The sequence below is a fragment of the Eimeria maxima genome, genomic scaffold (assembly GCF_000499605.1).
Source record: "Eimeria maxima Weybridge genomic scaffold, Emw_scaff25, whole genome shotgun sequence".
Taxonomy (NCBI): domain Eukaryota; phylum Apicomplexa; class Conoidasida; order Eucoccidiorida; family Eimeriidae; genus Eimeria; species Eimeria maxima.
In genome coordinates, this window is record NW_013565349.1 from 38,028 (window position 1) to 53,011 (window position 14,984).

The 14,984-nt window shown below is 53.5% G+C and overlaps 1 protein-coding gene across 1 annotated transcript; it reads left to right on the top strand.

The window, feature by feature from the left end:
- Window positions 1-1,946: 1,946 nt before the first annotated feature.
- On the top strand, window positions 1,947-13,789 carry EMWEY_00004640 (sec7 domain-containing protein, putative; the record flags this gene model as incomplete). Its single annotated transcript, XM_013480903.1, has 18 exons — window positions 1,947-2,706; window positions 2,988-3,182; window positions 3,391-3,448; window positions 3,773-4,088; window positions 4,367-4,789; window positions 4,943-5,042; window positions 5,241-5,361; window positions 5,463-5,540; window positions 5,813-6,788; window positions 6,939-7,391; window positions 7,703-8,836; window positions 9,092-9,483; window positions 9,617-10,599; window positions 10,707-10,963; window positions 11,161-11,838; window positions 12,002-12,490; window positions 12,788-13,030; window positions 13,169-13,789. 18 exons carry the CDS (start codon window positions 1,947-1,949, stop codon window positions 13,787-13,789), a joined length of 8,277 nt encoding a protein of 2,758 aa, XP_013336357.1.
- Between the last annotated feature and the right edge of the window lie 1,195 nt (window positions 13,790-14,984).

Below are 14,984 nucleotides of genomic sequence, written 5' to 3' on the forward strand. Positions count from 1 at the left end.
TTGAAAAAGCCGGGCATGTTAAAGTGTAGTGAAACGCCCAAAATCTGGTAGCCTCACAGCCGGAGTGCTGATTGTGATATTCCCGATTGAAATTTGACTTCGGCGATACTGTCTCAAGATTGTTCTTCTTTTCCGAAGGGGCAAAAGGCGTCTTAACCGCTGATCACTGCCCAACGAGTGGCTTACCAGTTACGTTTAAAAGCTTGTACCTTCCGATCTTAAGCTTACGATGCTGCTAGGCGTTACGAGAGTTGCTGATCCTAGCTGAGGATAGTCGTGAGCTGCAAATGTGTCAAAAAACTTGAAATAAGGGTTGTCCAAGAGGATATGCTCCCCACCCCAGTTGTGAGGCACTACGGGCATACCGGCACAAGTGTGTGGAGCTACTGTGAGAAAATGGGGGCCTCATATGTTGCAGCACTCCTTAGTGTCACTGCCGGTGGGGCTCGTGTCCCTCGTGTTATTCAGTGACTACTGCGACCTGCATACAGCCAAATACTTGGGTCCCATAAAATCGGCGGACCCAGCTCTCCAGTCTACAGGCGTTTTGGGCGCAGAGGCCCCAAAGCCTAGATATGTAAGAGTTCAGGCTGCCTATCATGAGTCGCGACATGACAGGTCATGGAGCAAGACAGCCCCATATGCAAGCACAATCAGGTATTTTTTACTGTCCTCGCCAACACGTAGGAAATTGGTGAAGGCTGATGCTTGGGTGCAGGGTCCTTACTTACACGCTGGCTGCCTACTGTGGCCTACTATATGTTCGCGTTGAAACGCTATATGGAGTGTGCTTCACCTGTTAAAACGCATCTCCACCCGCAAGAGCACGCTACCCCTCTTCTAACTCCCCTCCTAGCAGTGTACACATGTACTAAGTACTTACATTGCCCTCAGTAACCAGTCTTCGCACGAGAAGCCACGCCTACCCAGTTGAGCAGAGAGCATCCTACTCCTCCTTCCACGTGGGAAATAAAATGACGGAGTCGATTAAACAGACTGTTCAGCGAATAGACTCGCCATAAAAGAACTATATATGATAAACACTTCCCAATCTGAAATACTCGTTCAACACCCTGAGCGTGTAAACCTGAAATCTACGTGCTGCACGGGTATGGTGTTCTCTGAAAGCTACTCTTGGGTCTCCGCGGACGTAGCCATTATATGCCTCGCTAACTCCACCTGCCTGTTCCCCTAAACTTTAGGAAAGCATTCTACGTTTGATGGTGCGGAATTGTATTTAAGTGCTGGCTGCAGGCTGTCTCTGGCAGCTGCACCCCCGAAAGACGCTGCTACGATAAGCCCCGGGAAATGCATCCGTAACTGCCGATGTTTCTGGGGTGAGTGTTGCCCGAATAGTGAAAAGAAAATGAGGTGAAAGCTGTTAAGCCCTTAGGACTTGTAAAGGGATCAAAGGTACAGAAGTTTGTACCGTAGCGCATGCGGACTTGAGGCTGCGGCAAGTGAGTCGTCTTGGGGCTCTAAAAGGGCTGCCAGCTGCCGTACTCTATGATGTGTAGGGATTATATGATAGTCTCAAAAAATAAGCTGCGTGTAACAAATGTCTGACCTACTCGCCTTGCCGTCCCTTTAGAGCTGTGTGCCCAAAGGGAAAGCGATGGCAGCTGGCCGCTCGCCGATTCTGCGCATAAGCCCCGTTGTCTCGTTAGGAAACGACTGCTATTTGGGATGAATGGGGTCATGGGAAAACCAAAAGAGGCTTCATGTCACTGGTGCTTCTGCGGTGTACATTCTGAGGCGGGTTGGACGCACAAGGTAGCCTTGGGCAACTTGCTCAACGTTGTTTTTTCCGGTGGTTTTTTGCATACTCTGGTCCGCAGATGAACCTCCCACCACATTTCATATGCGCATAAGTAATCGCGTCAGCTGCCACTACAGGCTGGCGCCTTCACCGTGCGTGTATCTTATGTGAGCTGTATCTGTAGAAAATGGAATTCGAAAATTCAAACGCCTCCTCCGTGTCGGATTCACCAACTGGGTTCCATGACAACAGCAGCAGCAATAGCAGTGGTAGTGACAGAGGTGCGAGGCCAACAAACAATCAAGATAGCCCTCCCGCAGCATTCGCAGACAAACCCGCGGACACTTTGGGGGGGATTCCGCTTTATGGCGAAGCTGAGGGTTGGGGGCAACCGAGCAGCGTCAGTTACTTAGCAAGTCAAGGGGTAGCAGCTGGTTCAGCCAATGCTCAAGCGAGCGGCGAGTTTGTGAGCCTCCCTTCCCACAGTAACTCCAGCAGCAAAGTCATTCTTTTGCAGCAGGGGCAGGGCAGCGGGCCCACTGTGGGTTCCTCTGCTGCGTCAGAAGATGCGACAGACGAGTTGGAGCCTTCATTTACCGTCCTAAATGCTCTGAAAAGGGAGGTATTTGCAACGTCGGCACTCTTACGCTCCTTGCGCGTGCATGCGGTATCCCAGACGCGTGGACTCTCAGCAGCGTCGCAGCAGCATCTTGCAGCAGCTGTTGCCCCTTTAGTCAAGTCTTTTGAGCTGCTGAATGAAAGGCTAGCTGCGGCAGAGGCAGCGAAAGAGCCACCCCCAGTGGAATTGCAGGAGCAGCATATTCACCCCTTTCTTTTCGTGCTCGCACAGTTGCAACTGCAGCACAAGCAACAGCAAGGCCTCAACAAGCAGCAGCTGCTGCTGCACCAAAGCTGCATGAGGGCTTTAGCCTCCGCAGTCCTGCGATGTATGTACTCGCAGTTCTCCCGAAAGGCTTGTTTTTGTTGGTGTCTTTCCCCGTTCATCACTGTATCTGTTCCGTCGCGTCGAACATAGCTTCTCGAAAATTTTCTGCTATATGCATCGTGCAGGCAAGTTAAGCTTTTCCTTGTTTGCCGTCTTGCTGTGTACGTGTGTTGTGGCTTGCAGCACTTGACCAGTTGTTAACTGTGGGACTTCTTCGCTGCCGCAGCGCCGCAGGGCGCCGGTGTTTGCACGCTTTAGTCGTGTCTCTGAGAAATTGTGCAGTGCAGGCAACGCAGCGGTTGCATTCGGCTCCAACGCAGTCTTCTGCAGCCAATGCAACTGCGGCTGCTGCTGCGGTTTTGGGGTCCGAGGCATACGGCGGCACTTATTTTGCTCCTTCTTCACCTGCTGCTGAAGAGGAGCTACTGTTGCTCCAATGCCTAGATCTCCTCAGCAGTTCGATCCTTGGCCCTGCGGGTGTGTATTGCAGCAAACAATTACCCTGAGTTCACGGGTGTATGCGGAGGCTACTACACAGCTGCGTCTGTTCTGCTTAGCAAAGGCCCAGAACTGTCCGCACGACTCAGGGGGTTATCATGGCTGCAGCGCAGCACATGAGCCTTGTGGCTAGTGCTACTGCTGCATGCAACGAAGTTGCGTGTACTTTGGTTATGGTTTGTCTCAGGACATGTCTTCTCCGACGCTTGCGTCTTTAGCACAATCCAATGTTGCGTGGCCGTCAGGTAAGCCGAACATGGGCCTGCCGAAAGGGGTCTGGATGCCGTCATGAGCCATGGCTTTTTGCTGTCCCATGCCTTTTGCTCGCTTTAGCGATTTCTTGCTCTTCGTACTCCTAGCAACCTTGGCACATATATGGTCGAGAGGCTGCTCCAAGTTCCTGCTGAGTAACGGTTCTTCTTGCGTCTTCTGGTGTGGTGGTGTCTTAGTAGCTGTCCAGCAGGATAGCACAGGCATGCAGATACTCTGGCACCAGGCGTAATATGCCTTCCTGTCCTTTGCCTACCTTGACGCTGTATTCTGTGTTTGTGTGTCTTATTTCTGTGCAGCCTGTTGCACCGCGCCAGCCCTTTGTTGAGAAACGCAGCAGCCTCCCGCGCTGTCGCCATTACCCGTAGTCTCTTTGCTTCCGAGAGCCTTATTTCGCTCTCGCGTCGGCAGGGACAGCTGCAAGGGGGAAACGGGGCGGAACCACAGCGAGGGAACACAGATATTGAGCACGAAGTGAGACTGGAGGAGCACCCGCAGCAGAAACGGCTAGAGCAGCATGCATCTCCTCCGCCGCACTTCATTGCTCGCCTGGAGTCGGCAATGTCTATCAGGTCCACAGACACAGCATATTCTCCTACATGGCATTCAGCTATGGTGAGGCTCCAGCAATTCTGCTGATGTTACTTGAATGGTGGCTGTTACACCGTGCATTCAGCTCTTGGGCGCACAATTGTTGTTCGTTTGGGACCATGTGCGTGTGGGTATGCGCACGTGCACATGCTCACGTGGAATTATATGCACGTCATCAAAATACACGATCGCGTATACACAGAAGGGTTGGGGTATGTGCCGCCAAGAGAACAACGTTGACAGGTGCAGCCGCACTTCACTCCGAGCACTGGGTTTGTTCACATTCCTTGTTCGGTTTACAGAAGGGCTATGGGTTAGAATGCCGCTTACGAATCCTAGGCCTGGTTGCCAGGCTGTTGTCACATGAAGAGCCTCGAGGAACCCCCAGCAACTTAGGAAGTAGCAGCAGCAACAACAGCAACAATAGCAACAGTACCTACTCCAGTGGCGTTGGTTCTGGAGGGAGCAAGACTGATTCTGCTCTTCCCCCATTCGTTTCAGTAGCCGACCTAGGTTCCTTGCGTGCATCTCCAGAGGGGTCTGGTGACACAAGGGGGGAGGAATCAGCGAGGCAAAGTCGACCTGAGGAGACGCTGCATGCCTCCGTCGCATCAGCACCAGCAACAGGAGAGGTCTCTGTTGCTGGTGGTGGCACTCATCACACGTGTGCCTCGTCCTCGGTGGACAAGGATTCTCGGCCCGGCGCATTCAGTGGTATTGACCGGGTGAGGCAGCTTGACCATCGTGCACTACACACTCCGATGTGTCGCAGATTTAGTGGGCGGCTGATTACCTCTTATGTCACACTGAAGTATGCAACTTCAAATTGCTACGGGGTTGGTCTTAGCTGCAACTACGTTTACGCTCATGTACTTCAGGAGTTTGAGAGCCTTCTTGGGCACCATGGAAAAGACAAGTCGTCAAATATGGAGACTAGGCTGCTCTGCCTGCGCCTGCTCTGCGTTGTTATTGAGGCTGGTAGGCTTTGCAAACTCATGGGGCAGCGGCAACTGTCTGCCATTCTCAACCGTTCCCAGCAGTTGGGCGCAACGGTAGAGGGAGGAAGTTGAGGGTGCCTGCAACACAGAGTCGAGTTTAACTACCCTTACGCCAGGGGCGACGGTACCGTGAGCACGAAGGTGCAGCGATTAGTATGAATAATTGTGTGTCCTGCAGGAAGGGACAGTTTTTCGCTTTTCCCGAAATTGTTGCAACCGCTTCAGACCCAAATCCTGCCTCTTGTTCTTCAGCAGGACACTCGCTCGGCGCCTCTGATGCTGCTTTCTCTGACACTGAGGTGATTCGCACTTTTATATCGTTGCTATTATGCAGTTGGGCAACCAAATGCCGATGGTAACCACACCACCAGTGGAGCGCGTGTGCATCGTGTGGACGCAGGGTAGTGGGCGACTTCATTGTCTTCTTGCGCCCATACATCAAGGATGAGATAGAGAGATGCCTCTATCAGTTCCTCAGGTAGAGAATCCCAGGCTAGAGTTGGTGACGCCTCACGTGGATGCATTTCACTCACGAGTACCCATCTACTGCTACAGACTTTCTCTCTGCGTGACATTGTTCCTTTTGGCCCCTGCCACAAGGTGGTGGTGCAGCCGCTTTGTCTGTTCCTCTTGGCCTCGTCGTTGCGTCTCCCGTTTTGTTTTTGCCGTGTTGCTACGTTCACGTAGCTGTTCACCATTGGTGCGCATGACTGTAAGGAGGATAGAGTCTTGGATGCTGTGGTGCTGCAGGCTAGCAACCACAAACATTGGGGGGCCGCCTAAGACCTTAGCAGCTGAAGCGCAAGAGGTGGCGCTGGACATGCTACGCGAGCTGTGCAGCGACGCATCGTTTGGCTTTGAGCTAGTGCTGAACTACGACAGCGACATTCGTCGATCGAATGTCTTTGGGGTATTGGTCACGCTGCTGCTGCAGCTAGCAGCTCCTCGCGTCCCTTCTCTGAGAGGAGCGTATCGCTTTGCAGAATATGACAACGAAGGTGGCGGTGGGCTCATGGGGGCTTCGGGAACACCTTTGTCGCATGCAACTTTGGGGCAGGTGGCCACTGGTCCCGAGTCATCTGCATCTAAAACTCCGACGCACCAGCTGTCACCTTCAGGGTCATCGCCTTCGTCTGTTAGCGCCATGGCGGTTGCAGAAAGCAACAAGTCTCACCATCATGGCGCCTTTCACTTGAGAAGGGCCCCTACGAGGTCGCCCTTGAAGGCGTCTCGATCCGCAGCAGACACCAACGTAGCGGCATCGACGGAAAACTTGGCCACAGATGCAGCTGGGGTCACGCGCCCCGCAGGCCTGTCGAATGTTAACCGCTTGGCCCTGGCAGGTGTCCTGCGCCTCATTTCGTCTTTAGCCTCCCTATGCGACAATGTGAAACACAGAAGCGTGCCCGAGCAGCAGCAGGAGGAGGCGAAGGAGTTTCATATTGACACGGCCCAACTCAACAGCGAATCTGCAGCCGCCTACTTCTTGCGTGTGCAGGAGATGTTACCCCTTTCCCAGAGAAGGAAGCACAAGGCTCTACTGTCATATGGTGCCGCAGTTTTCAATTCTAACACAAAGGAAGCGATTTCTCAGCTGGAGGGCCTCGGGCTTCTGCCGACGCCCGCAACTCCAAGGAGCACCGCCCTTTTCTTGAAAGAGACAGGAGGGCTTGATCTACGCGCTGTTGGTCTCTATCTTAGCTCTAATAAGCCATGGAATGCCCAAGTATGTTTGTGAAGATATATCACCGCCGCGGGAGCAACCCGCCCGCTCTGCACACAACGGCCAAATCCTCGCCGCATAGATAGGTAGGCACGCACTAGGCGTTGCCGGTGGTTTTCTTACGTGGCATTTTGTGTTTGACTGTTGCTCCAGGTCCTGCGAGAATTCGTTGCACTGTTCACGTTTACTGGTGTTGGTCTTGTCGCTGCGTTGAGAGACTTTCTAAGGACGTTCCGGCTGCCAGGGGAGTCGCAACAGATCGAGCGTGTGATGGAGGCCTTTGCTGACGAATTCTTTCGCCAACAGCCATTGGTTAATTGCCCATACAACAAGGAAAAGCTTGCATCCACAGTTGCAGACGGTGCAACAACAGCGGCAGCAACAGCAACCACAACAGCAACGGAGTCGCCCGCGCCAGCCGAACCCAATCCAACAACGCGGCCAGCATCGTCCCCGGAGCCCTTGGAGCTGTCTTTGTGGCGCTGGGTGGCAGATGAGGGGTTCTACTGTCTGCTGCGTGCTGCGTCCCGGAGAGGAGGTGCTGCAGAAAAGGGCCAGCAGCGAAGCAGTGAAGACCTTGCCCACCAGCTCTCAGAGTTCACCCCTGTAAGCCTATGCGTAGCACCAATGCACTCTGCAAACATTGCACCATGCGGCGGTGGAAGTATCGCCCTCCAGTTGTGGCGTGACCTTGCATTCCTTGGGCTTCATTAGTTTTCTTTGGTCGCTGTAGCCTAACTGGGATGCGTTTTTAGCTGATAGGCGTTCAGGTTAGGCCCGGATGGGTGGTCGTCTAACTTTTTGAACCAGTGCTCGCGGTACCGCTTCTGCAGACACATGTGCTTTAATAGAATTACAACTGAAGTATCACGGTGCAGTTCTCTTTTGGACCGTTTGTTTGGTTGGCTTCTTTACAGACGCAGCCTCCTCCGGGGTACGTGCTCATGGTTCACAAAGATACGGTGTTTGTCCTATCTTATTCCATCATCATGCTGAACACAGACCAGCACAACTCCCAAGTCCGCAGTAAGATGCGAGTGGAGGACTTCGTGAAGAACAATCGAGGCATCAACAACGGGTCCGACTTGCCCGCGTTCTTCCTCCAGAACATATATGTCTCGATCAGGCACCAGGAGATCAAGCTGAAAGAGGCCCCATTAACGACCAGTTCGCCGCCACCGGCTGCTCAGGGGCAAAAGGCGGAGGCTGTAGCAAAGGAACAACAGCAGCAACCAATACCCGATATTTTTGACATTCTTGCGGACGGGTGGACTCCTCCAGAAGGTGCTGGAATGGGTTGGGGGGCCTTTGCCTCTCCCTACAACGGCCCCAAGGGCGCTGGGGCATCTGAGAGCCTATGGGACTACCGCATTGTGTTGAAAACCCGTTCCTCTCGAGCGATGGAGAGCAGCAGTACAACGGATTCTACTTCATGTGCGCCCGGTGCAGACACCCGTGATGTGGAGGGACTGGAGATGGAGATGTTTCGTATCCTGTGGAACGGGGGCTCTCTTGCCGTGCTCAGGGGGGCCTTCGAAGCATCGCTTGACCTGCGACAATTGGAAGAAATACTATGCGGTGTTCTGTCTTTGGCTAGAGCCGCCACAGTCCTCGGTCAGGTTGTTGCCTTGAACACAATTGTAGCGGAGTTGTGCAGCTACTTCGTCTATTCTGTCCCCGCGCATTCTCAGCTGGTCCTGGCACCCATTATGTACCTTATTCGCCGATCTGGAGCTTCCCTTAGAGAGGAAGGTTGGGGGGCAATTTTGGAGCTGTTGCTTCGGCTGCATGCGCTGGACTTGCTACCGCCAGCCCTCATGGGTCTCGACGACTTCGAAGGATCAGGAGGCGCAGCTCTTCCTTCTCTTTGTACCATGACGCCTCCTCCCTTTGTGCCCCCGGCCTCTCGGAGAGACAGAGCAGCAGGGAAGAAAGGAGGGGGATGGCTCGGGGACTTAACTTCCATTTTATTCGCCCTGGGAGACTCTGACGAGGAAAGCGATGGAGACGACGGCAGTGGCACTCAAGGGCACATGGTTGCGTTGTCAGAGGTAATGCAGACACTTCCGTATGCCGGTTTTTGTTGTTCTACCCTCAAGTGGCATCTACCTCGTAGACAGCAGTGAGTTTTCGCCAGCTGCACATGCTTTGCGTGTTGACGAGGTCCAGCGTGCAGAAGCGTGACAGTGTACGGACAGGTGGGCGAACTCGTAAGCGACGGTCTAAGGAATTCATTTTGGTTGACGTACTGTGAGCTTTAGTCCCTTACAGCACTTCTTTGGAATGCGTTGTTCGTGTATCTTCAGGAGCTGAACTTCGCTTGTGACGGTTTATATGTGTTGAGAGCTTCTACGGACTTTGCGTTGCTTCCATCGACTGTCGCAGTGGCAGCTGCCTGTTCTGAAGTGGAGGCAGAACGGGACATTGCGGAGGCTCCCCATCTGCAGCGTGCTCCCCTTACCCAGAGGGAATTGTCGGTGCCCATTGGCGCCGTTGGGCCCGAACACCAGTTGCCACGGGGACCCAACGAAGTGCTGCAGCGAGAGCAGCAGGCGCACCAGCAAGAAGTTCCAGGGGCAGGGGCCGGTCCTCCCTCTGTTTCCCCAGAGGATGAGGAGGCTGCGGCCGCCAGAGCCCCTTACCTGCGTCTTAAGACGGTGTTGTCTCACGGCATCCGCATCGACATGGCAGTGGCCGAGTACGATCTGTTAGACCCTCTACTGCTCTCTGCAAACCGCATGGCTCCCTAAGGCGCCCTAAGGCGCTGCTCTTTTAAACCCGATTACACTTTGGGCGATCTGCGCTCTGGTTTGGTGTAAATGTCCCTGCAGGATTTTCCGTCAGGTTGAACCTGTTTCCTCGCTGTCAACAGCAGTTGTCCTCCTCGTGCACATTGTGTTGGGTTTTCCTTCCGTCCGCCAGAATCCGGGCGCCTCTCCAGACTGCCCGTTGCAGGCGCAGCAACCTCAACAGCAACAGCAGTCCTCCTCCGACGGTGCACCGCCGCAGAATCGTGGCTATGGTGAAGCAGCGATACGTGGAGGTGGAAGCAGCAACGCTGCGCCATCCAGTATGGCCTCTGGGCAACCAGTCTCTGGGGCACACCATCAAGGGCCCCCCCCACTACAGCCACCCGAGGACCTGGCCTTGCCGTCGCTTCCTGGAGCTGAGCTTTTCATGCTGTCTAGCTACCTGATTGATGGGCAGAGACGATATCTCGATGATGACAGTTCCAGACACAACAGTAGCGTTAGCAGCAGCATAAGCAGCTCTGCTGTCTCTACTCCGGTGGGAGGAAATGCATCATCTGTGCAGTGTCCTGGATTTTCTTCCTACACTTTGCCCCCGCCTGTATGGTCTCCGTTACGAGCCGGCACATCCCCTCAGTTGATGACTTACAGGGCGTTTACAGATCGGCTTTTTTGTTTGGAGTTGCTGGGAGCGTTGATGTTGAGCGAGCTAACACCTGGGAGCCCCTCCATGCGCCCGTCGAAGTTTTATGGGCTGGCTCTTTTGCAGAACTTCCCTTGGCTGCTCTGTGCTGTGTACCTCGACACGTTCTTGAGGCGGTACTCTATAGGAACTGCTGCCGGGGGCGTTCCTAACCCGCTCGAGGTTCTAGGGTTGGCAGGGCGAACGCAGATGACCCAGCAGCAGCAGGAGGCAACAGCAGGGACAGACGCCAGCATGGCTTCCTGGGCCACAGCTGTTCTGAATGCATGCAGCAAAGACCCGCTTGCTCAGGCTACCGTGAGGAACGTTTGCAATGTTTTTCAATCAATAGGTTCTCGCCGGCTCGTGGATACGCCCACAAGTGCGTCGCTGCAACTGCCTCCACTGCCTTTGTATATCTGTGTGCAGCTTCGTGCTGCATTTGGTTCATGTTCTTTTGCTTGTTGGGTGTACGGCTGTTGTATGCAGCTCTGCCGCACTGGGAGCTACTCTTCATCGAGCGACTGGTTGTAACTGTGCTGAGGATATGTCTGCGGATACTCTCCGATGAAGATTCTCTGCTACTTCCTGTGTACACAAGGACAGGGATAACGCAACTGGGGGCACCAAATACTTCTGGTTGCACTCCCGCGTGCCAGGTGGCAATACATTTGCTTCAACTTCTAACCCTCCTCCACCCCAATATCTTCTGCATGCACGTCCAGCGCATTTGCCAATCTGCGACTGTAAGTTTTCCATGCAATTTAGCGGCTCTGCCCTACTGCATCATTTGGGCACAATGGTTGGCGTGTATATTTGCGTTTCCGTCAGTAGGACTTGTAGCTATTTGCAGTGTTCTCTGTCGCGAGTGTGTCTAAATTCTGGCTGGCGAGCCATGCTCATTGTCCTGCGCCTGATTTGTTTGCCTGCCTGCTGCGGTCAGATCCTCGTCTCCAGGCTCAATCTGAGAGCTTGCAGCAGCCCACTCCTAATCCAAGTCCTCCTGGCTCTGTATCAGCGCCTTGTCCCTCTGCCTGCCTTCCTGCCGACTGCCCCATTGCCGCAGCACTTGACACAACCACAGCCGCAGCAGCATCTTGCCATGCGAATCATCAGTTCCCTGTCCGACTGGATAAGGGACCCCGAGGCGTTAGCTTTACTTGTCCTTCAGCACCGCAACCACTACCAGATGTTGCTACAAACCCTAATGGCCATTTGCATCTACGTCCCGCCGTTTCCTTCTGTACAGATGCCCTGCTCTGCCGCAGTTGAGCGGAAAACTGAGGGAGATGTTCAGGACCAGCAGCCGCAGCCAAGTGTGAACGGTGCCTCGTCCTATGAAGCCAACTGTACCTCTCTAGCCTTGCTGGGGTCCCTAATCCCTCTAATTGGAGATGCGTTGAAATCCAAGGGAGCGGCGGTTGCAGCGTGCCTCGCTGCTGCAGCAACTTGTGCTGGTACAACCAACGGCGACGGCTCTGCGAAGTGGAAGGCTCGACTCGATTGTCAGGCAATGTGGCTTCAGGCCATGCAAGTATTAGCTATTGTCTGCAGTTTCTCTGCACGCCCCGTGAAGGTCAAAGCTCTGGCGGTGGGTCCGACGTTGCGGTTGAGTGACATTGTATGCAACTCTAGAGGAAGGGGCAGTTCGCGTGTCCTCACCAGACAGGCATGCCACTCAAGTATAGAGGCCGCTTTGTCTAACACTGCCGTGGCTGAGAAGTCAAGGTCACTATTTGGCACCATTTAGCGGAATAATGTGCTGCTGCCTTGAGGTTTTACAGGTCCTGCAGCAGATGCTAATTCGCTGCAACACGAAGCAGTCAAACGCTGCAGAAAGTAGCAGTGTTATCGTCAGCGCCCGGACTGGAAATACTGAAGGGGTTCTGAAGGGGCCAGACAGCACATCCACGCCTGCTGCTGCATCGGAGGCGCCAGGTGCAGCTGTTGCAGCCGACTACTGGGCTACGGCTCCAGAAGATGCACATACGTGGAGACTTTGCTTGCAGTTGGTGGTTTTCCCTCTCCTCAGCCTTCGTTTTGACTATCCCTACACGCCGCCGCCACCAGGTGACGCACCCCCACCTCCTCCTCAGCTTCACCAGCAGCACGCGAATGGCCAGAGTACGGGGGATTCCATGTATATCATTACATCAGGACAAGACCAAGAAAAGCAACACCGCGACACCAATTTTGGGATGCCATGGATGGCTCAACCGACCAGACGACGACTGACCCCGGAAGTTGCCATCAGCACGCTCGGCCTGGACGAAGTAGGACAGGCCAACGCCCTTGTTGTTGCTTTGTGGGACGACTTGTGCTGCAAAAAGACGCATTTTATGTTAGACACTCAATGCTCCTGCAGTGCTCTGCTTTTTCTCGGCGTCCTGTACTAGTTAAAATTGCGCAGGCAGTCGTGAAAAACTCGATCAGTTCGTCATACGTAACGACTTGTTTTCTGCAAATGCCCTTCTTCGTATTCTTATCCTGCATGGATTTAGGCGTGCATAGAAACCATTCGCTTTGGTCCATGGCTCTGCTCTCCCGCTTGTTGCATTTTGTGTGTCTAGGTGTATCAGAGAAAGGCAGCAGCAGCTAGTTTGGCTTGTCGTTTTTTCCTCACCAAGATGGAACTTCTTCTACAGCCGTTCAAAGTGAGGGGCATTTATGTGGACTTCGTGGCTGTCGCGCAACCATTTCCATCAGCAGACGCGTCAAAAAACAAAGGACTTCCAGGAGACCATCCAGGAGGCATAGAGGGTCTTCTACCCCCTTTGACCCAGTTGGTGCAACTGCTCGTTACCGAAGCCAAGGTAGGCTGTGCCTGTTCTAGCCATTTACCCTAGGGGGGAGTGGACATATGATGCTGGCTTGTGTGCTTTTGTGGGAGCTGCAATAGTTCTGCTTATCAGACCTTTCGTAGGCTGCTGCTGTTCCCATGGTTTTCTCAGCAAGCCCCTGTTATATATCGCGATGCGTTTCTGGAGAGCATGAAGAACACACTGCTGGTCGTCCTCACTTGCCCCTTCGTCGCAGCAAGCGCCATACCGGCAGATTTGAAGACGCGCATATCTCCAGCTTCTCTACTTCCAGTTGTCTTTTCCCCGAAGCAGCAGCACCAGCAGCAACAGCAGCAAGAGCAGTTGACTGCACCGAAGGGGGAAACCCAAGAATCTACAAGCGTTGACCAGGCCATGCAGCTTGCAACGAAGCAAGAAGCCTTGCTAGGGACGCTGTCGTGTTTAACGGATAGCCAGCGACTAGTGGTCTCTGCAGTTTCACCTTTCGTCGTTTCCTCATTCCCAAGTGTGATACAGGAATTACTTCTAATACTTCCTACCCCGCAACCACCGCCGCCTCCTCCAAGTCAGGAACCTGCTACCTGCAAGGACCTGGGGCCAAGCACTGCAGCAGAAGGGGACAACGAAGTTCTTCCAGGAGGTTGCGTCGCTTGCCACGACAGTGGCAACGCGAAAGATGCAGCAGTTGCAGCGGAAAACCTCGGGGAAGTCAGTAGTTGTGGCAGTGTAGTTGTATTGCCCCCCGGCGATGGTAATGCTTGTGCATCGTAGCCTCTAGTTCGATATGTTTGATCAGGAGAACGGAGTCCGTGGAGGGACCATGTTTGGACTTGCTGTAGCTATCAATTATTATTCGGGGGCACACCTACCTACCCTGCACTTAGTGTGGAGCGGAATCGGCGTCAGTGCTATCCTCACAGCAGGTCCTTTCTCAAGGGACTTGTTTGTTAGAGGGATACTCAGAAACGTAGATGGTTCATGGAGAGCTTCCGGGTTCGACAGGTTCGTGAATGTCGAAGCGCAGCTGCTGTTATTCACCTATTTCATAGTTTCCTTCGACCACTGTATGAGGATTTCACTTGCGTTCATGCATAGTGTATGCTTTCACTCATTACAGTTGTCAGTTAGTCTGTTTTGCGGAATTTTATATTATCCAATTTCGTACGAGCATTTAACACATTCCTTGGCCCAACTGGACCGAACCATTCGTTTTTGCGTTGGGCTTTCCATTCACTGTGGAGAGCATGGGCTCTCTCTAGGTACAGCACTTCGTCTTAGCTCGGGCAACAGCAGGTATGGTCCCTTCTGGAGGAGCTTATCCTCCAAGTTCAGCTACAACCTGCTCCAGCGGAGGGGGAAGAGTGTACTACTTGACTATTTGCAGAGAGCAGCCTAGCGCAACCTCGGCTTGCATCGAAAATGCCTGTTCCCCTCGGAGGGGGCGTAACTGTGTTCCGGGGGGTAACAGCACTCAACCCTTCGTCTATCCTCGCCCAAGAGTCATAGGCAATTGAAGAAGCCATATACTGTTGTGGGGCCCGCTTACTCAGCTTGCCCTTCATTTGGAGCTAAGCTTCCAAGTGCTCTGCCCTACCGTCCCGTTGAATGTTTGCGACTTCCGGAGGGCCGGTCGCTTCTTCTTTTGAGCACTTCCACGTGACCTAAATAGGCAAAGAAGCACCAAGCCCTGATTGCAGTTACATAGCGCCATGTTGAACCTTACAGTAATTTATCGGTCCAGTTCTGGAAGTTGCTGGCCCCGTGTTGGCCGTGCACTTTAGCTTGCTCTACCCACCACTCTCTACCAAGCCCGTGCTGTGGATGAAATCGGGGAATGCTTTAATAAGCTTAGATGCTGCTGGTTAGACCAGCTTTATTCACTGAGTCCCATGACAACCCTTACGGACTTCACCCAGACGGCAACTGTGGCGTGGTCTGCCCGGAGTTCCCGCGTATTCTTCTACTT